This window comes from Podarcis gaigeae (genome assembly GCF_964106915.1).
Source record: "Podarcis gaigeae genome assembly, chromosome: 2".
NCBI classification, from domain to species: domain Eukaryota; kingdom Metazoa; phylum Chordata; class Lepidosauria; order Squamata; family Lacertidae; genus Podarcis; species Podarcis gaigeae.
Window position 1 is genome coordinate 49,901,687 of NC_139679.1, and position 21,034 is coordinate 49,922,720.

Here is a 21,034-nt window from a genome sequence, read left to right on the forward strand (position 1 = left end):
ACTTTTTTGCTCTTCAAGATATGGCAACGCTATATGTATGTATTATCTTTCTTATTCACAGAAACATACATACACAACAAGGGAAACACTAAAATCAATATGAAAAGTTAGAACCAAACAAGATACAGTGGTACCTCGGGTTACATACGCTTCAGGTTACATACGCTTCAGGTTACAGACTCTGCTAACCCAAAAATAGTGCTTCAGGTTAAGAACTTTGCTTCAGGATGAGAACAGAAATTGTGCAGCAGCGGCAGTGCGGCAGCAACAGGAGGCCCCATTAGCTAAAGTGGTGCTTCAGGTTAAGAACAGTTTCAGGTTAAGTACGGACCTCTGGAACAAATTAAGTACTTGAGGTTGAGGTACCACTGTATGATGCAGGAGATGCAAAATCACTTTTTGTTTTGCTTTCTTATACTCACTAGCAGCCTCACATGGCTTCTTTGAAGAGAAACAGCTCGGGGGGGGGGGGACCTATTTAAACCTTTCCTCCTGTCTGATTTCCCTTATCTAAATCCACACACATCTGCTGAAGCTCAGTGGGAGGAAGTATACAGGTACATACAGTTAACTATGTTTTCCTGTACTCGCCATGCAGAGCGAACAACTTTGGGGTTGGAATTTAGAGTGAGGAAACTGTGTGACGAGAAAAGGAATACACACAGTTCACATATAAACCCAGCACAACTTCCCCAATCCAGCTGAACAGAGATGTGAATTAGTGTGTGAGAGAGACGGGGGTGGGAATCAAACAAATGTGGACACTTTAAAACCAATTGGGCTTAATTCTACAAATTAGGGCCATTGATAAAACAGTATATCATACAGATATACATGAAGAACATGAAGATAAGCTCTGAATACATGGACAGCCATGTTACACCTCATTCCAGTTGGCTTAGCATGCCATACTTACACTGCCACAAAGTAATCTCCGAACAACGTTCCTGGACATTTTTGGAATGCGTTGGTTGCCCCTCTTCTTCTTAAGCTTATGTAGGACACACCCAAATGCTAACAATGTAAAGAACAATTACTGTTTTGCTGTTCGAGTTTTTTATTCTAGCATTTGAAATATCTTTTTTTATTAATTTGAGCATATATAAATGGATCTTTAAAAGCAACTCACATAATTAGAAGGCCATGTGTATGCCTTCAGTATTTAAATCCTTATGTTGTAAGATAATGCATGCAATATTTAGAATGACCTCAACATTAGATTGCAAAGATGAAGTTTAGAAGTGTACAGCAGACAGTAGTTCTCCTGCTGAGAAGGCAGATTGCAATGTGCAAAGTAGCCACTATTGTGGAAAAGGTAACTAAAATGAAAGAAAGGTTTAGTATTTGAATAGAAACAGATTACACACACACACACACACACACACACACACACACACACTGACAACAGCATGCTAGTTCTGGCACCCCACCCACACAGTCTGGTGTGCCAACTAAGGTCCACTTTACACAAGACTATTTTTCTCTGGAGAGAGAAGGAAAAAGCATACATACTACATACACAGAGTCACATGTGATGAATGCAGATGAGATTATGTACATGTGGTATAAATGCTTTTTCCTACTTGAAAGTCTGTTTTATACTTCAAAGACAATGACCACAAAGGAAAGTAAAACACTGTTATACATTCCTGCTACATCTGGAGAGAAGTAGACTGGGATACAATATTATACAAGTTCTATGTAGTAATTTTATATTGGTCAGGCAGCCATTTATCATGAAAATTCTTTATAGAGCCGGTTTGCATTTGTAGCCTAACGTGTCCTATATTTAAGTAGGGATCTATATAAACTATTTGTTCCTTTGTCTGCCTACTGCCAGCACACTTACAAAAAACCTTGTCAGGCAAACAACAGCCATCAGGGCAACAGAAGCTAAACAAACATCATTTTACCAGCATTACAGTATGTTGACAACGTCTCAGTGTGAGCTCTTCACACAAGAGTGTCTTGATGGAGTGACAAAGCAGCATGATGCTATATTTTCACACTTTCCCAGAGCAGTTGGAATTCTAAATAAAAATTGGTGGTACAGGAAGAATACTCAAGGGTACAGTCTTTAAAGTGATGACACCAAGCTGGATATGAGAAAAGACCAGTGCAGTGATCTACAAGACCATGGAGAGAAGAAAAAGCACAAGGTTTTCAGAAGGAAAATGACCATAATTCAGGCTTTAGCAAAATGCAATCTGGCCATTATTTTCAATCATACATTGGAACTGAGATCAATGGAACGGAACCTAAAATACTCACTTTAAAATTGCCCTCACACTCAATTTGCTTTGTTTGCCCTCTGTGATGCTGTCATGCAGCCAAATTCAACTGGCTATGTAAAGAACTGGCATCATAATCATACGTACTTTCTATGATCCACAAATGGCTGGAATAGTTTATGATGAAGTGAGTCCACCATTAGTATATCTAGTCAGTGGTATAGCCATGCATAGAGCTTAGAAAACTTCTAGATGCAAGTTAACAGCAGTGTCTAGAACTTAATTTACCTGATTTATCAGGTGAATACTTATCTGGAAAGGAGGGGTTTGGTGGCCATATTAGCTGCTTTTGTTACCTCTTTGTTAATCTGCCCTTGTGGAACCTCTGAAAGCTTTGATGGATGCAGAACCCTGTTTGATGTGTACTAAATATTGTGATTGTGTAACTTCAGTCTTTTTGTTCTGCAGTGCCACCAATTTGCTTCTGGAATAATACAACGTACTGGTCTTTAACCTTTAGATCTCTAAACAGTGTGGAATCAAGCCTATACATCTCTTCTTACAGAGTGACCATCTCATGTCCTTAGGTTGCTTGAAGAGTCCCTGTTCTCAATCCTCTATTGGGCCTGGGAAAAGAGGGGGGGGGGGTTGGCTATTGTCATACTGGGTTTTGCAGAATTCCTTTTCCAGTGATGCCTATATTCAATTTTTTGAAAATATTCAAGGAAAGGTTAAGCTTTTCTTTTTAAAGAAAGCCTTCCATTTGTTGTTCCTGTTATTCTAACTCAGGTTTTTTGTTGTTGTTAAAAGTTTATATTGTCTTGAACTGTTTTATTATTTTAAAATACAGTGGTACCTTGGGTTACAGACGCTTCAGGCTACGCGATTTCGGGTTGTGCACCACACTGAACCCGGAAGTACCGGAACGGGTTATTCCGGGTTTCAGCGCTCGCACATGCGCAGAAATACTAAATCGCGCTTTGCGCATGCGCAGAAGCACCGAATCAGGACCCGCTCATGCACAGACACGGCGCTGTGGGTTGCGAATGTGCTTTCCGCATGGATCACGTTCGCAACCCAAGGTTCCACTGTAATGAATTCATTTACGAAATGTGGTTTCATAATTGTAATAATAAATATTACAATAGATTAGTCTAATTGCCAGTTTCTCTTATCATGCCCACAATACAGATAATTTATGATAATGAAAAGATGGATGTTAAGAACTATTCTGCATCCTCTGAAGGCACCTCACAGCTCTTAGCCAAGATTTTGTCTTTCAAACTAATGCTCGTATTGTTCCCACTGCTCTAAGATTCTAAAGCAATGCCCATTAAAAAAATATTTGAATAAAATAAGGCAAAGTTGTTGTTTTTTCTTCTTCTGTCAAATGGAAATGTACTTATTTGCTCACAGCTCTCCAGTAATTTCTGTGAATGCTTTAAGAGTGCTGTAATGATGGCATGCCCCTAACATCAATAAGCTGTAATCAAACAGTCAACTCTTCCCCCCCCCCTTGAATGAAATATGGCAGCAATTTGACATCCCAGCAGTGCTTTGCTCTCCTGAACCCTGGCAGTGACCCAAGAGATTTGCACTCCACTGCTAATCAGAGAACTAGCCAAGGCCATTTCCCACGACATAGCTGAAATTCTCCTGCTGCTTACCTTGTCTGATTCAGTTACCAAGCCACGCCAAAGCTATTTGCTGTATTCCTGATTGTCAATCATGGCACTTTTCCACTAGACACTCCCCATGCTGCACACTCCAACCTTGCTAAGAGATGCTGTGGGACGACTCAGCTATTTCTTCATGTCCACTGCGGCATAGTATCATTAAGTGACTTTGATCAGGAGAGAAACTATCTCACCAAAAGCAGACAAATAGGAAGGAGCACAAGCATTTGAGAATTAAGTTGAAGCTCAAGTCCTAGTGCTGGAAGATATGTGTGTATACACAGGTATGATGTTCACATTGGTGTATTTACTGCTGGAAATTCCAACCTAACAATGGGACACCCCTACAACAATAACAACATGTAGAAAAGCCCCAATTTATTTATTTATTTATTTATTCGGTTATGTCAATCTCTACACCACCCTTCAATATACTCGCAGGGCAGTTTCAAACAATGAGTGAAATTATACAATTAAAAAATAAAATACAGCAGTAAAACGATGATGATTAAAAAGTTAAAGCTGTGCACAAAGCTGCAACAGTCAAACCATCACATTATTAACACTTAAAAGGCCTGAGAGAATTAAAGAAGGTCTTTGCAAGCACCAAAAGGATAGCAAAGTAGGCATCAGGTGAGCCTCCTGGGTGAGAGATTTTCAAAAATAGCATACCACAGCTGACAAGGTCCTCTCCCCAGGTAATCACCCACCTTTAGGTTTCATTTGATAGTATATATGATAGTCTTCATGATGCATTTGTTATGGTGAAAAACCATAAGAGGCAGAGAACCTGTATCTAATCCTGAGTCCTGATACCAAGCACCAGGATATTGTGAGAGAAGGATTCAGATGGTGCGTGAACATCCAGCTGTAACCAACAGGGAAATCAGACCGACAACTAACAAGCCAGAGTGGGAAGGGCAATAATCTCTCATTCTATAATGGCTCCCGCATCTCAGTTACTCCTTGCTCTGAGCAAACCAAACTGGATCTCTCTTTGGGGTTTTTGGTTGTGGGCTTCTGTTATCCCCCAACCTCTTGCCTCAGCTTCACCTGAGCCATGTCTTGCCTGAAGTTAGGTCTGAGAATCAGGAGATCATAATATACTTCTTACAGTGGGTCCAATGGAGTCCACTCACACAATAGAGAAAGTATTAATAAAAAAAGCAAACAATATGGTTGGACCTTGAACTCAAGGAAACAGCTCTGAGCATGTTCAGAACAGATGTATTGGCTCCTGGATCTACCAGAATATATCTGCTAATGTGGCTGGGTTGCCATCAGGACAACAGGGGCGAAGGAAAAACTGCACAAGCAGGGATAAGACCCAGGAGCTCCATTAACATACAGATTTAATATTGCAATGTCCTGTCCCAACCGGTCCCCGAGACAGATGGGTGGGAACTCCCAGACATAGCATTACATTTGGACCAAGACTGAGTAGTACAGATAACTGACTGGTCAGACAATAGGAGACTGACAGAAAAGTATCTAGGACTCTCTCTACTTTGAAATGAATTGTAGCGGGATGTGTTGGGAGGAAAATAGTGTGGCTTTCAGATTTTGATGGAAACTTTTTTTAAAAAAATCCTTCACAATTCACTTGGTAGGCCTTCACAAAACTACTTGGTTTTCTGGATGGATCAGCCTCCACTGACTTTCACTGGGGAGGAGGAGAAATGAGGAGAGGAAACAATACAACAAACTAAAATACTATAAATCAACAATAGCATGTTATTATTTGTAATCATGTTTCAAAAGTAGCCTGTCAATTAACAATGTTTACTAACAACCTGGGTGCCCATCAGCCACATGGGACCCTAATTCTGCACATACTGTGCATACCTATAAATCTACCACTGTTTATGATGCAAATGTTATTTATTTATTAAGATCTATTTTGGGCTTTCCAACCAGAACCCCCAAAGCAGTGCACAACATGCATAAAAATACAGGCATTCCACTTAAAAACTCACCCTTGAAACAAAGATAAAATGTAATTGCTTATAAAATCTTCCCCGTGTTTATTATAAAACCCTCAATTGCTTATATAAATGAGGTATCCATGATTTTACAGTTCAATTTGAGCCCTGGCAGACAACCAATTCACAATAGTTTTAGAAAAACAAAAAAAACCATCCTTTTATTTCTCTGGATTAGTCAAATTAGGATTAGCAGATCAGTGTCTCTGGAAGAAATGCTGTCTGTTCCATTTAAGTAGCACTCAGATCACATGCCAGAAATGGCACTTAACTTTCTGACATAATTTATTTTCTTTATGCAGTTTTATCTAACAATTCATTCACACATTGTTAAGAAGGTTCCCAAATGAATCTCTTAAAACACATCTATGTGACAAAAAGAGAAAGCATATAACACAAGGACACTGAGACTTGATCCTACCAAATCAAAAAGTCAAGAGGTAGGGTACATTAGCGAAAGCATTTAAATAGTTTTACTTTTCAATGGTAATTTTATTGGCAATCTCTTGTTTATCAGTACTGTAGTGGGGATCATTCCATAGTTTTTTGTTTTAATTTTTTTGCAGTGCAAATATATATTTAATATGAAAACTTGCCTATTTAGTTCACCAACTACAAAGTCCTTTAATCAATCAACTACCAGAAAGTATTTTGAATTGTGTTTCACACAATTTCCCCCCATCAGTTACCTAAGAGCCAATCACAAAACCACAGCATGTACTAATTCCATCACCAGAAGTTTCCATGGAAGTACAAGAGAAGGAGGGAATGAACAATTAGAAATAGCCTTTTATGTGCTGTCACAGAAAGGTTAACTTACTCAGGAAATAAGCAATCACTGATGTTTCATCAGGGTATATTTGTACCTTCTTTGGGGATAGATAGATAGATAGATAGATAGATAGATAGATGATAGACAGATAGATGATAGCATGTCTATCTATCATCTATACATACATACATACATACATGCACACCCACACACAGTTATTAACCCAACATCTTCCACAGCCACCCTATTGGAATATTTTTCCCTAAACAAAATTATGTAAACAGTCATTTCTAGAATTACAGACACATTCCAAACTCAGTTTATGTAGCAACAAGTATATTTATTGACCTATAAACCAGTGTGCAACTGACATAACATCTTCAGCTACACAAACTTCTTCCTCCGCATTTGTTCCCAGACACAGGACTCAAGGCAGCTTACAGATAAAAGAGGAACAGGCAACAATTATATACTACATGTTAATATCCATGTTCTACCTCCTCAATCATTTTCAAGATGGCTACAGTGAGCAAGCAAACACTATGCAGGTACAGTACTCTCAAATTCTGTCAAAACAAATCTCCCTGAAGTCAAGAACAACTTGAGTTGATGCTTCCTAGATTTAGCTATGAGAAATGATCTACTCAGTTTTCTCCAAGGGTTGTGAAAAGGATGGGGGTGGATGAGGATTTAGGAAGTGTTTTAAAGCCACAAATAAGGAGCTTAATATAAATAAGAAAAGAGGCAGCTGCTAAACTGACCTGCTATGCTGTTAATCACAAGTTGCACACATGGACACATCCATCAAACTTATAATAGTTGGTAGACCGTTTACTTCTTGATCCCAAAAATATTCATACATAAGAAGGACGTGAAAATCAACTATTAGCTCACAACTGCATTAATACAGGATTCCTAAGGGACGCGGGTGGCGCTGTGGGTAAAACCTCAGCGCCTAGGACTTGCCGATCGCATGGTTGGTGGTTCGAATCCCCGCAGCGGGGTGCGCTCCCGTTGCTCGGTCCCAGCACCTGCCAACCTAGCAGTTCGAAAGCACCCCCGGGTGCAAGTAGATAAATAGGGACCGTTTACTAGCGGGAAGGTAAACGGCGTTTCCGTGTGCTGCTCTGGCTCGCCAGAGCAGCTTCGTCACGCTGGCCACGTGACCCGGAAGTGTCTGCGGACAGCGCTGGCTCCCGGCCTCTAGAGTGAGATGAGCGCACAACCCTAGAGTCTGGCAAGACTGGCCCGTACGGGCAGGGGTACCTTTACCTTTAAGGCCTGCTTATGTGAGAACTTGCAATTCCCAATTTTCTTAATCCTTGCTATAGCTGAACTGTTTAAAATGGCATAGCTAGCTTCCCTATGTTATTCTTTAGATTTCAGTAGAAGACTTATGATTTTGCAGTTTCCTATTCATCTGGAATCTGAACAGCTGATTTGCAATATAAAATGGCTATACAATAAATTAAGGTTTTGTGCAGACATGTTATCTATGGTTTATTTTCTTTAACCATTGTGTCAGATGGCAGTGGTGGTTGCTCATGTGTAACCAGGCAGGACTCCGACCTGTCTTTTACAGGTTTTATTTGGTGCAAAACTATTTACAGTGCAGAACCACAAGTTCATGTCTGCCTCAATCGCTAGCAGAATCCAGGAGTGGTCCCTTCCAGGTCCTCCCCCAACATAAGAACTTAGTCACCCCCAGCCGTTTCTTTCCTTCTTTACGTTTTAACCCTCTGCGCAAGGTGGGCAAGGTGTATCCCCAACGACCCCTCTGCCTCCCTTCCCTGTTCCGATGGCAGTCCCCTGACACATGGCTAAGTATTACATCACCTAAATGAAACAAAAGCATTTTAGAGTGAACACATTTTAGGAAATGATTAGTAAACATCTTTTATCCACATATTTTTTTACATGCTAGTATAAGATGGAAATTCACCATCAACTGCAAATAGGCCTTTTTCCTATCTTCAGAAATTATTTTCTGGATGCTTTCTGAACTAAACTGCTTTCAGGTCCTTGGTTTGAAGAAATCCATTATCAGGCAACAGTCTGAGATTGTGCTTTCAGCTGGTTCTAGTCACAGTGATGGATGTCTCTCTTGTGGCCTATGTTGAATCTGGCTATGAAGTTCATTCACATCTTACACGCAAAGCTCTGAAAATAGTACAGACATACTAAATTGGATATACTAGAAGCTTTCTTAGCCAGCTTCAGATTCCTTGCTATATACTATAAAGCAATCTAGCATGGCTATCTTCTACATTTTTAGTACTAAATTTGTATTTTGCAACTATTTTCATCCAAATGTATATCATAACAAACAGGCAGAAATTTGTCTGAGTTTTTCATGTATCAATGATTTTAAATTTCTTCCCCTGCATTCACTTCAAATAAAATATTCTACAGTATGAGCCTCCTGGAAACAACCTGATACCAGACAAAAAATATGTATATTCCTGGTGTGAACTAGAATAGTTCCCTTGCACAAGTGATTACGTCCTTTCCTCACACAAATTACTGGTATTACAAACTACAGTGTAAAATTCACATGAAGCAACAGAAACGTAGATGGCACACGGGTTTCCTCACTTTTCTGAAAAGTCCCTTGTGAAGTACACTCCCCACCCCGATTCCATTCACAGCATGCTTAGAATGGTGTTTTGTTTTTGTTTTTTACCTGGGGCTATATACTGTTTTGAGTACATGTTCCATTGACCAATATTTGTAGAAACTTTCAAAATACAGTCGTACCTTGGTTCTCGAATGCCTTGGTACTCATACGTTTTGGTTTCCAAACGCTGAAAACCCAGAAGTGAGTGTTCCAGTTTTCGAATGTTTTTCAGAAGCCAAATGTCCAACGCTGCTTCCGCTTGAGTGCAGGAAGCTCCTGCAGCCAACCAGAAGACGTTCCTTGGTTTTCAAATGTTTCAGGAGTCAAACGGACTTCCAGAACGGATTACGTTCAAGAACCAAGGTACGACTGTATAAAACTGATCAATATTTGTTCAGGTTATAGGTATTGGTGGTGTGTAGGACTTTCCAAAATGATGCCTGGTAATATTTAAATGCCAATCTATTAAAGAAAGATAAAATCCACACCCCCCCCAGAAAACTAGTGTTCAGGTTACCAATTAGCAAATTATTTATTACATTTGTGTCTTCTTCCCTCCCTCAAACAAATTCAAGGCAACTATATAGGAATATCAAATTTTATCTAAGCACAAATAAGTGATATTTCTTAGAGTAATAAGTAGTTAGCCTAGAGTGCATAAATGCTCTGGGCAGCTTACCACTGGTAAGGCCATTAAAAAAAAAAACCATTCTGGCAAGAGCTTCTGCCCTTCTCGAAGAGCCCAGAAATAGACAAGAACTGTCCCAGACTTCACAGTGAGCCTCTGAGAGATTCAGGAAGCAATGAAAGTATTTTCTGAGCCTCTCTGAAGTCAGCACTAGGTCAAAAAAAACAACCACCCCACACACACACACAAAAAAGCACATGCCAGCCTCCAGGGAAAGGAGCATGCTTAGAACTAGAGAGCAGTACAGGAACTTACTTGAAGGCGCTCAAACACCTTCAAAGATCAGCATGGCCTCAAAATTAAGTTCCTGCTACTTTTAAGGACAGTCCCAAAACTGAACTAAATGTCAGAAGAATGTAAAAAAATGGGAAATGGAAATCCTTCTCCTCACCTGCACCTGGGATTTGGTATTATCATGCATTGTTGTATATTTCAGAATATTACATGTTTCTTATATTTTATTTTATTTTTTAAAAAAGAATTACCTTGCCCCTAAAAGCAAGGGCTAGGTCAATAGCAAACACATATTTTCACTAGCTACCAAGGACAGAAGAGAACATTACAAATGCACAAGTGCACACTTAATTTTTGGTTTAAATGCACATGGAAAAATGAATGGTATTCATACAAATAGATGTTTGAAAACACCTGTTACAGGATTGGCTGGTGTGCATGGACATGTGTATGTTCACTGGAAAACCTGTGTTTGATGCTACACAAGTCTATGAACTCATCTGTGTGGAGATTTAAGCCCAAGTATCCTTGTACCAGTGCTACAGTCTATGAACAGCTTACACTTGCTTTCAGTTACTGCACAATCTGGTATCTACATTAAGTCTATGATTTTCAGAAGAAAATTCTAACCACTAATTGGGCAGAAGAAGAAGACAAAAAGAGAAAAAATATTTTTTGTTCTGCTCTGTTAAGAGAATTAAGAGTTCTCTTTCTGAACGTTGTGAAGACATTTCCTATACAACAAAATCTTTGCTAGTTATCAGTGGTGTGTTGTTGGTTTTTTTAAAAAACACACACAAAACAAAATCAACCAGTCTATTTGAAACTCATGATTATCCCTTTACATTCATGGTTGCTTCTCTTTCCATTTTGCCACATTAGAAAAAAAGGGAAACATCTGCACATATTAGTTTTGAGTAGCTAACTTCACACAGGGGAGACTGGAAATCCAGGATGGAACCTCGATTATTCACTTTCTGACATCCCCTCATTTGTTTCCTACTCATTTCAGATCATTTGTTAACGTTCCTTTCATACTTCAAGAAAATAAACAGAGCCCTCTGCCTCACTTGGAGTAGACTGAACCGAAAGGTGCCATAAGGATTTGCAACCAGAGTCACTTTTCCAGACATGATTTTGTTCAAATTATGCCATTTAGAGTCAGCACGCAATGCAAGCAATAAAAATAGCTCCAGCTTGATAAATGGTACAAGAGCCTCTCAGCAGTCTGTAGTTCTCACCTCTGACCTAGTGAACATCCTTTCAAACCTGAAGTGCCCCCAGGAGAACTGGTGTTCCTTGTAATTATTTACCATCTTCTGAGCAGACCTGCTGGGATCTGTACACAGTAAAGCCGCAATTCCTGAATGAGCCAAAACCATAGCAACCTCTGCTTAATATGGTCATGTTCATTTTGCCCTGGCAGTGCTTAATCATTTGAGCTCGTTTACAAGGTGAGCCACTTGCGCCTGCTCTCACATGAGAGGGGACCTTTAATTTAAGGGCACATTCTCACAAGGCACTTGCCTCACAAGGTTAGCTTTCTCTCTCTAAATAACTGCACAGTGCGAAAAAGGCTCTCGTCTGCATCAGATCCCAAGTAATGTCAAGGCACACTTCAAGGTGCTGTTTTTATATATTTAGCCCTAAGCAGTTAGGGCACAGATATTAGGAACAGCCCTGTCCCACCACGTTCACAACAAGTACACAACTAGGCTTCAGAATAAATTTCTTTTTTGCTTTATTGTAATGTTAAAAGTAGATACAAAGGGGAGAGATATAACAGGGTATGTAAAAGTGCCTCTGTGCGTCATTTGAGCCAAGGAGCTTTCCAGAGACAAGTTATGGGAGAGACAAGCTTCTTGTTCCCAAGGTGCTAGAAGTTAGATCTTTCCTACAGTTTTCTGGGGCCTTTAAAAATAATAGTCTTGACAGGCTTTTGTGCATTTCCTTCTAATAACCAGGACAATGTTTAATAGACATCATTTCAAGGGGGCACTTGATTGGAAATGCCTGTTTGAAATTAGAAATGCTCTTAAAAAAATAAGAAGAGCAAAACTAAATCAATTGTTTCAGCTCACCGCTAATTTAAAGGAAGGACCTCCTTTTTTCTGCATAGTCTATTTATTCCTCTTCTAGCTCTTGTTGGGTTTGAAGGTCTTGGGCTTGTTTGGAGCTAGCTTTCTAAAAGGAAGGTTTATGGGGTAATTTTTAATCAGTTTTAACATAATTTTCCAATTTTATCTTGCTAGTTTTATTGGGGTTTTTTATTTGTTTTAAAGTAATTGCTACCTACTTTAAGACATAAGGTTGAAACAGAATTGAAGGTGTAGGAAATATTGCCCGAAACTGTCAACTTCGCCAGTTGAAGTTTGGACTTCACTTTTGTTTCCCCATCTCACAACCACAATCTAATCCATCTTCACCTACATTCTACCAAATTATTCTTAAACCTATGTGAAATGTATTGCACAATAATCAGTGAGCTATCATGGTGAACTGTTATCAAAACCAACAATAACAACAGGAATATGTCAAACTAGACACAATTAAAAAGCAGTTAGATGAACCACATGGGAGCAAAAAGAAGCACCACACCAATGATAGACATTTTTGTTTGTATAACTGTGCATACACATAAAACAAAGTACCTCTGGTACTTCTCAATTAATTCAAAGAATTCCTTACAACAGAAGAGTGGGAGCTGGTGTTCACTGGGACTAGTAAGGTGGAAGACAGAGGGAAAAATAGTAGGTGGGGCCAGAGCAAAGGACAGAAAGTTCCAACTAATTCTAGTTTTGTTCTACCCTCCTGTCTGCTGAGTTCTACAAGGACAAAACTGAGACTAAAGAAGAGGTGGTGGAGGAGGAAGAAGCTGACAGTCAACACCACTTCCTGGGCTGGTTGTAAGTAAGAGGGCATAACAGAATAATGTACTTAATGGTCACTAGCACAAGTGACTTAAAAAAGAAGACTTGTTAGTCCAAAAGTAAAACCAACCTACTTTAGGCGGTTACTCCCAGGTAAATGATATCTACCTTAGTCAAACCAAAAGAGGATCATCAACACTATGACATGTTAAATCATGATTAGAAATTTCATGCCATCCTTTACTATTTAGGTTCCATCAAATTCCCATAACCTGGCCAAAACCAAGATGAAGAAGGATGTTGACACAGTAGTTCTGGTATTACGCTGCTAAACTTAAGGAAACCAAGTAAAGGCCTCAGAGGATCCTGCCTCCTTTCACAAAAGTCCTCTGAGCTTCTTGTTGCTGCCAGAGGCAGATTTAGGGGAGCACAACCAGTTCACCCACACTGGGCACAAAGCTGAGAGGGCACTGCAGGAGGCGTCACAAAAATGATGACCAACAGAAGGTGAGAAGAGTTGTATGTACTGAACTTTGGCATTGTACAGGGCGCCACTGGAATTTTAAAGCCCAAAATTTTAAAGCATGCCACTGCTGCTATGCTCGTGCTGGTACAAACAACAATACATCATATACAGATGTTCTGTTAGCCTGATATAGTAATTAAAACTTGATGCAGTCATTCAGAAGGAACTGTTAAGTTCAAACTGATGCTTGTTGATGGCTCACCATCACCACCAAAAAACCAGAAAAACAATTTGAGCATTACCCAAGGAGGAAGTATGTGCAAGGAGAAAAGCTTACTGGTCTTCCGGCAAGTTGTATGGTTGGCAGGGCTCAACTGTTCAAGGTACAAGTTTTGGTTTTTCAAATATCAATGAAACTTGATATCCATGGTTAGATGGAAATCATAAATGTTAACTTTGTTTTGATCACATAACTAAACAATGAACACTGTCTAGCCCACTAACTTCTTTATTACTTATATGTGGATTCAGCGATCTGAATGTCTATTTCAAGAATCATTTTCTAGAAGTGGTATAGATTGAAACAGAAGTGATTCAGTTACAAGTACCTCAATTCAGACATTTCTATCTCCCTCCGCTCTCCCTCTTCCTCCTGTCCTTTTAAAAATGCTTTGCCTTTTATATTGGGGGCAGGAAAGTATAAGTAAAGTATCATAAAACTTTAATAAAATGACCTTGGAAGAAAAAGCAAACATGCAATGTATGAACTCCAGACTCCTCCTCCTGGCAAGAAAGGATAGAATAAGGCATGCATCAAACTCCTTTAACAAAATGCTTGTTCCATTTTAAGGTTGATTCTCCTGTATATTCCTACCAGTAATATCAAACAGATGTTACAAAGGACCATAGAAATAATTATAGATGTTGCAGACATATTCTGTATTGAAAGATACTATAATTTGATTGCTTCCTTATAACTTTGGCTTTTACAGAGCTGTCCAAGTGGTTTATTTGTTTCATTTATACCTTCAGAGGATGCATACCTTCCTCATAGTTATGTAAGTTGCTGGAGAAAATACCAAGGCACAACATATTTGCATTCAGCTACATTTGAAAATTTGAAGTTCTTAATTAAATAGCTACTGGAAGTATAAGTAATGAAAAGCCCATGTTTGAAGGAGTTGACACTAAAATCCAGGGAAACTTTGTCTCAGTAGACAAGAGAGTTGTTACCTTTTAGTGCTTCATTCTTGTACAGTAAAAATATTTGCAAAGCTTAACTTCACATTTTTTGTGAAAATGAAGTTATCTTCTTGTAGGAAATACCTGGCATTTTTCAAACAACCTTTATTATCTTTGCTATTGTTAACTTTGGCTAGAAACAAAAGATCAACTTATTGACTGGCACAGAGGACAGGAAAAAGGTGAATGCTGAATGCTGGCTGATTGCTGGGTCTATTAATATTCTGAGAGCCATGCATATGCTGTGACTGCCAGATTATCAACAGCATTTTTAATTTAAGCTTTTATAGTGAATGGGATTCTTTTGCAAACGTACCTTTTCATAAACCTAGAAAAAACCTTTTTGTATGTGAGCCATCAGAGTAAAGTCTTTCAGAATGTCGGGGGCAGGAAATGTTCCAACACATCTATCCTAACCACCCCACACCTAGTGCTAATGGCTGGGGAGAATGGTGCACAATCACCTCTCCACCAGTCCCTGTCAGAAGAGTATATCACTGCTGACCAGGGTGCTGTGGGGAGTGGGACTGTTCTGCCACAGGAGAGACTTCTGCTCCACTCAAGCGGACAGCAAGCTACCACCAGTCGTAGACTGTGAAAATACCCTGAAAAAGAGTGTTTCTGGGCAGGCTGAGAGGTAGGATCCTGGTTGCTTTAGGAAACTCTGTGGATTTCCTGGGGGGCGTTGTGCCCTTCCCCCCATCTGGAGCTGGCCTAGCTCCACTAGAAGAAAACAATGTGTGCATCCCATCCTGTCCTGTCCCGTTCCGTTCTGTCCCTTCCCCATCCCATTCCCTCTGGCCTGCAGCAGCCAGCAGGGCTTTCCATGTGGTAAAGAATCCGCCACTCCTTCCCATCCCCTCACTAGGGCTGCTTTTCCCATTTCTCTTATAAATCACTGTACTGTAAATTTAAGTTAGGCAAGGCTGCAAATTCAATGGCTTGACCATTCTTGCTTAAGAAGAAGAAGAAGAGTTTGGATTTGATATCCCGCCTTTCACTCCCTTTCAGGAGTCTCAAAGCGGTTAACATTCTCCTTTCCCTTCCTCCCCCACAACAAACACTCTGTTACATGAGTGGGGCTGAGAGACTTCAAAGAAGTGTGACTGGCCCAAGGTCACCCAGCAGCTGCATGCGGATGAGCGGAGACGCGAACCCGGTTCCCCAGATTACGAGACTACCGCTCTTAACCACTACACTACACTGGCTCTTAAATTCAAGTTAACCCATATCTTGCAAATATTTCAAGACACGTGACAAGTGACAATCATCACAGAGACATAAGAGATATTTCCATCAAGAAACGTAAGTGATTACAGCACAGCTGTAATCACAGCGTGAATATACCAAAACCACTCTCTTTGTGGTTACCAACTTCTCAGACTCCTCCTGTATAAAATATGTTGAAAAGGAGTTGTAACATCAGCAACCTTCAATTTCTAAATAAATCTACAGCACCAGTAAAAGGAGAAGGAAATGTTTCTCAAATTTGTTACTCGAATATGTTTTTCAGCAAAGAGTTTGTACAATAAACCAAGACACAGCGCAAAATCCACTTCAAGAAGGCATCATACCAAAACCTCACAGCCAAAATTGCTGACTAAAGAACCAAACAAAGCACTTATACTATGCCAAAAATAAAAACTATACTTACAGTCTGGTCAGTTTCAGCGTGTTCTGAAAAAGCAGCTCTGGAAGAACTTGAAGTTTATTTCTGTTCAGCCGCCTAAATAAAGAATGACCAAAGTTAACAAAGATTATTTGGAGACTCTTCCAGGACAGCAAATGTTATGAACAATAAAGGTTTACAAATGGTACTCTACACACAGAATCTTTCAGGGTTTTTTTTTTTTTTAAGAGTCTGATCTTTGGGGGGACGGAGACAATTGCAGTAAACCTTGAACCCAAGCTTTCTTTTCAAATTTTAACTTTTGTGTCTAAGAAGCCTTTATCTGCCTGTTGCCACACTCCTATCCCAAGAAAATATGACAGAGGGTAAAGGGCAAAGAGAGAGATCCTGTTGAACTGAAAACTCCAGGTTTTTTGAGTATTCAACAAGAAAATTTGAAAACCCACATGGCTTTTGAAGCAAACCCAGGATCACACACTGCTAATTACAACTGGTTTCTAAGTATGGAAACCCTGCTTTTTTGAAACTTTAAAGATGCCCTCATTTATACCGTGCTAAGATATATTGGAGATCTTGAAGGATCCAATTCCAGCATTGTTCGTATCTATCACTGTATTCACATCTGCAGTATAGTTTTCACCTTCTACAATTACATTGTGCTTGTTCCATTACTCCAAACACTTCTTTCCTTTTTGTTCCATTTCCAAGGAGTTACATCAGAGCATGTTACGATGCTCAAGTCCGGATTTATTCAGTTGCAGGCAGAATAGCACATAGTGTATAAAAAGACAGTTCTCTTTCCACTAAGCATCTAGGTTCTGAAATAGGCATACCATTTATATTCTTGCTCCTTTCTTTTTCAGCCTTTAATTTCCTATGTTATGGTTCATTAAAAAACCCTATGCAGAAGAAGTGAGCCATATAGTACAAACTCCAAGAGCTTCTTTAGACACACCAGTTACACTTTATGACTGATTTGAGATTTGTGAAAATCACTCATACTAAGCCCTTAGATAACTGCTGAAACCCACAGATGCAGCAGGACTAAAGCCACAGTTATCCTCTCTTTACACATAGGACCTTAAGGAAGTCGAGGCTCTAGGAACCAGCATCACCTCATCACTGTTCTCTCCCTGATAACAAGATTCCACAGATATAATTTCTATACACTATCCTGGGCACTTCATCTAAGTACATCAAAACCTTAATAGGATCTAACAGAAGAAAACAAAATACATTAATATACAGTATCAGTTAACAAGCTGGGAGTGTGATTGAGGAAGGGCAGCCCATGTTTGTGTTAGTATCGTTAACAGCAACAAAAAAATGTTATAATATTTTGTGTTCCTTAGCTTCTAATCCACCAGCTTTTCAAAAGAGATGTGGAATTTAGCAGCTGGGCCAGCAATGCTTTCTTTAGACGTAAAGCTGAGACTTATTATTGGGAACATTTGGGTGTAACTTTGTCATTGTTTAGTTTTGCTCAAGTTATATGAGCTAATCAAATTTATTTGAGACAGCTGCATTTTTTTCTATATATGTTACAGTAAATGTGTGAATTTAGCTAATAACAATTAGTGTGTAAAATGAACCATCCAACTCCAACCAATTTGTACATCAGCTAGTTAGTTTGTATATTATTTTGTATAAATTGCTAGCTATTGCTTAGAAAAGTACTAAATTACAGTCATACCTTGGGTTGAAGTTGCTTCAGGTTGAGTGCTTTCGGGTTGCACTCCGTGGCGACTCCGAAGTAACGGAACGTGTTACTTCCGGGTTTCGCCATTCGCGCAGACGGTCAAATTGACGTCACACACATGTGCGGAAGTGGCCAATCGCAACCCGTGGACGTGGGTTGCATTCGCTTCAGGATGTGAACAGGGCTCCAGAACAGATCCTGTTCGTATCCAGAGGTACCACTGTACTATTAATGTGAGCAAAATAAAAATATACTGGAAGACTACATCTGTTTATATTTGGATTCTTTATGCAAAATATGTTTATAGACAACATTTTCAATAAAGTTTTCTGAACAAGGAAAATTTTTATTTCACTAAGTTCTAAAGGAAAAGCAATGAATGCAATCTGTTTAGTGCTACTCTGAATTTAACACATGGTTTATTGAACATAGGCACTGAAGGAAAACATAAAAAACAGTTGAAATAAATAAAAAAATTGTCCAGTAGCACCTTAGTTGGTCTCTAAGGTGCTACTGGACAATTTATTTATTTTTTTAATTTCAACTGCATCAGACCAACACGGCTACCTTCCTGAATAAAAAAAGGTTGTGAACCCAGCTCCCATTCTATAGGAGACCATAGGAGAGGAAGTGTTTGAATATGGAAACAAGGCTCAGATGAAGTAGAAAGGAGCCGATCACATTGGCTGGCCACTACAAGACAGAGTCCAAATGGTTAAGGGACCATGGGTGAATTCCTGATCCACCTGACCCTTTCTTCCTCTTCCCAAAGTAGACTACAGGTCGTAATAAGATACTGCCTTCCTTTTCCTTGGGACATCTTTCTCTCTATATACACAAGAAAGGATTATATTGTCTTATACATGGCCTGAGTGAAATGTGAAAACAATACTTAAAATATATACTTAAATTTTCTTCCTCCCTAGAATCTGTTTCTGACATTTAATCTGCTTCTGAAGAAACCTTTAACTCTGAAAGTCCAGGTCAATTGATAACTTGTGTCATATCCAATAAGCATTATCAAAACATTGTGTCACTAGTATCTTCATATGGTTTACATATATTTAAATATGATATATTCTTGATAACTTTCATGAACCAAAATAAAAGCACTTGCCACGACTCAGAAACAGAGAGGGTCTGACCAGCCAGGTTAGGAGGACCAGTGGTGTAAGCTATGAGGGTTCTGGATGCAGGCCTCAACACTGAACTGAGCCTGACAGCCAGAGGCCCATATCCATAGTTTCTCATGCACTCAACCAAAATCTACCAAAAGCAGAGGTAGGTATCAATCATGATACTAATAATCAAAATACCCATAAAGCCTTGTTTGGTCTTTGGTGGTGGGCTAGGACAGCCATAGGCAAACTTGGCCCTGCAGATGTTTTGAGATTACAATTCCCACCATCCCTGACCACTGGTCCTGTTAGCTAGGGATTGTGGGAGTTGTACTCCCAAAACATCTGGAGGGTCAAATTTACCTATGCCTGGGCTAGCACTTCCTTCTTACAGTGCGAACACTAACTGAGGTTAGGAGATCTATGATGTGCCAGAGAATATTCCAGTAATGGCACCTCAGTTGTGGAACACCCTCCCTCCTCATGATGATTTCTCCTCTATCTATTTCCTGGCACCACCAGAAGACAAGTTCTCTTCCTCCAGGCTTTTAAATAGGGTTTCTGAATACATTGGGTGTACATGACAAATTGATCTGTCAGTAACAGGTGTTGATTGTATTTTAATGTTATGTACAGAAGCACAGGAGCTCTTGGTGGTCTGCCCCAAAATCACTCTACTACATAAATTAAACTAAACTGGAGAGCTAGAACATTTTAGCAACATTTTCTGTTTCCCTTATGCAATCCCAAACCAGACATGGCATTAAGGTCAAGCTGGACGTGAAATTAATTATGTGAATGCAATTAACATACATATTTTTTTTGTTCTGTAAATAGTAGCTGCTGGGAAGCCTGTGCTATCTCAGGACCATGGAGAGTGGGGACCGATAATAAGTTGCCTCTCCAAAGCTATTTACATTTCAAGTGAAGCTCACATAATTAGAGTTACTTCCCAGCAGCCTCTATTTAAACAACAAAAAAGCATGCACATTAATTGTATTAATGCATTTAACTTCACTTCTTCTTTGACCTCAGTGGAGTTCTATCAGAGTACAGAAGCACAGGAGCTCTACTCTGATATTCCTTAGCGATTTGCTTTGGAATTATCTTTAGCATTCCCCTACTATTTTCTTCATGGTCCTTGTGACTACCCAAATCTGTCCCCATACTAGATTTTTAAAAATGCAGTTTTATTTTATATGCTTGCAAATCTGACAGCTTGTTAACACACAGTGGCAAGTTTTAATCTGTTCAGCACTAGCTACTTCATAGCTGGTTTGAACCAAATAGTTCTATGGTAGAGCAAGAGTCTGAGACTTATCTTCCTTTCAACTACAGGAAGAATCAAGTTTTAAATGCCAAGTATATCAAACACTATATAAACAGAAAAACCACAATATGAATAACACAAATATATTCAAATAACTGACATATTACTGCTAACCCCTTACGTTGGAAATCCATTAACAAAAACATACCTAATGTTTTGTTCAGAACTTGATTGCTTTGATCATTTGGCCAATTAAACTCTATTTGTAAAGGTATTTTAGCAGTTATAATTGTCAACTCTTATTTGCTTCTAAAACAGAATCCACTTAGAAAGCGAATTATGCGATTTATTAGTTCTGTATATGTCATCTGTTAGGATCGTCCTACTCGTGTGTAGGACCCTGGCAGAGACACATGCCCGACTGGCATGTTCTCTCCCTCCTGGTCGGTCATTCGGGAGCTTCAAAAGCTTTCTCCAGCCCAAACATCATGTGATGGCCTGGGATTCCGATTCAGAGGATGAACCAGAGGAATCCCAGC

At 39.4% G+C, this 21,034-nt stretch overlaps 1 protein-coding gene across 2 annotated transcripts in view; it reads right to left on the reverse strand.

Moving 5' to 3' along the window:
* The window catches only part of SLIT3 (slit guidance ligand 3), a 400,487-nt gene that overhangs the window by 335,068 nt on the left and 44,385 nt on the right, over window positions 1-21,034 (reverse strand). For both annotated transcript variants that reach the window (XM_083718777.1, XM_083718776.1), the window contains exon 4: window positions 16,433-16,504. In XM_083718777.1, the coding sequence (XP_083574903.1) occupies window positions 16,433-16,504 (72 nt within the window). The remainder of the gene's footprint in view (window positions 1-16,432; window positions 16,505-21,034) is intronic.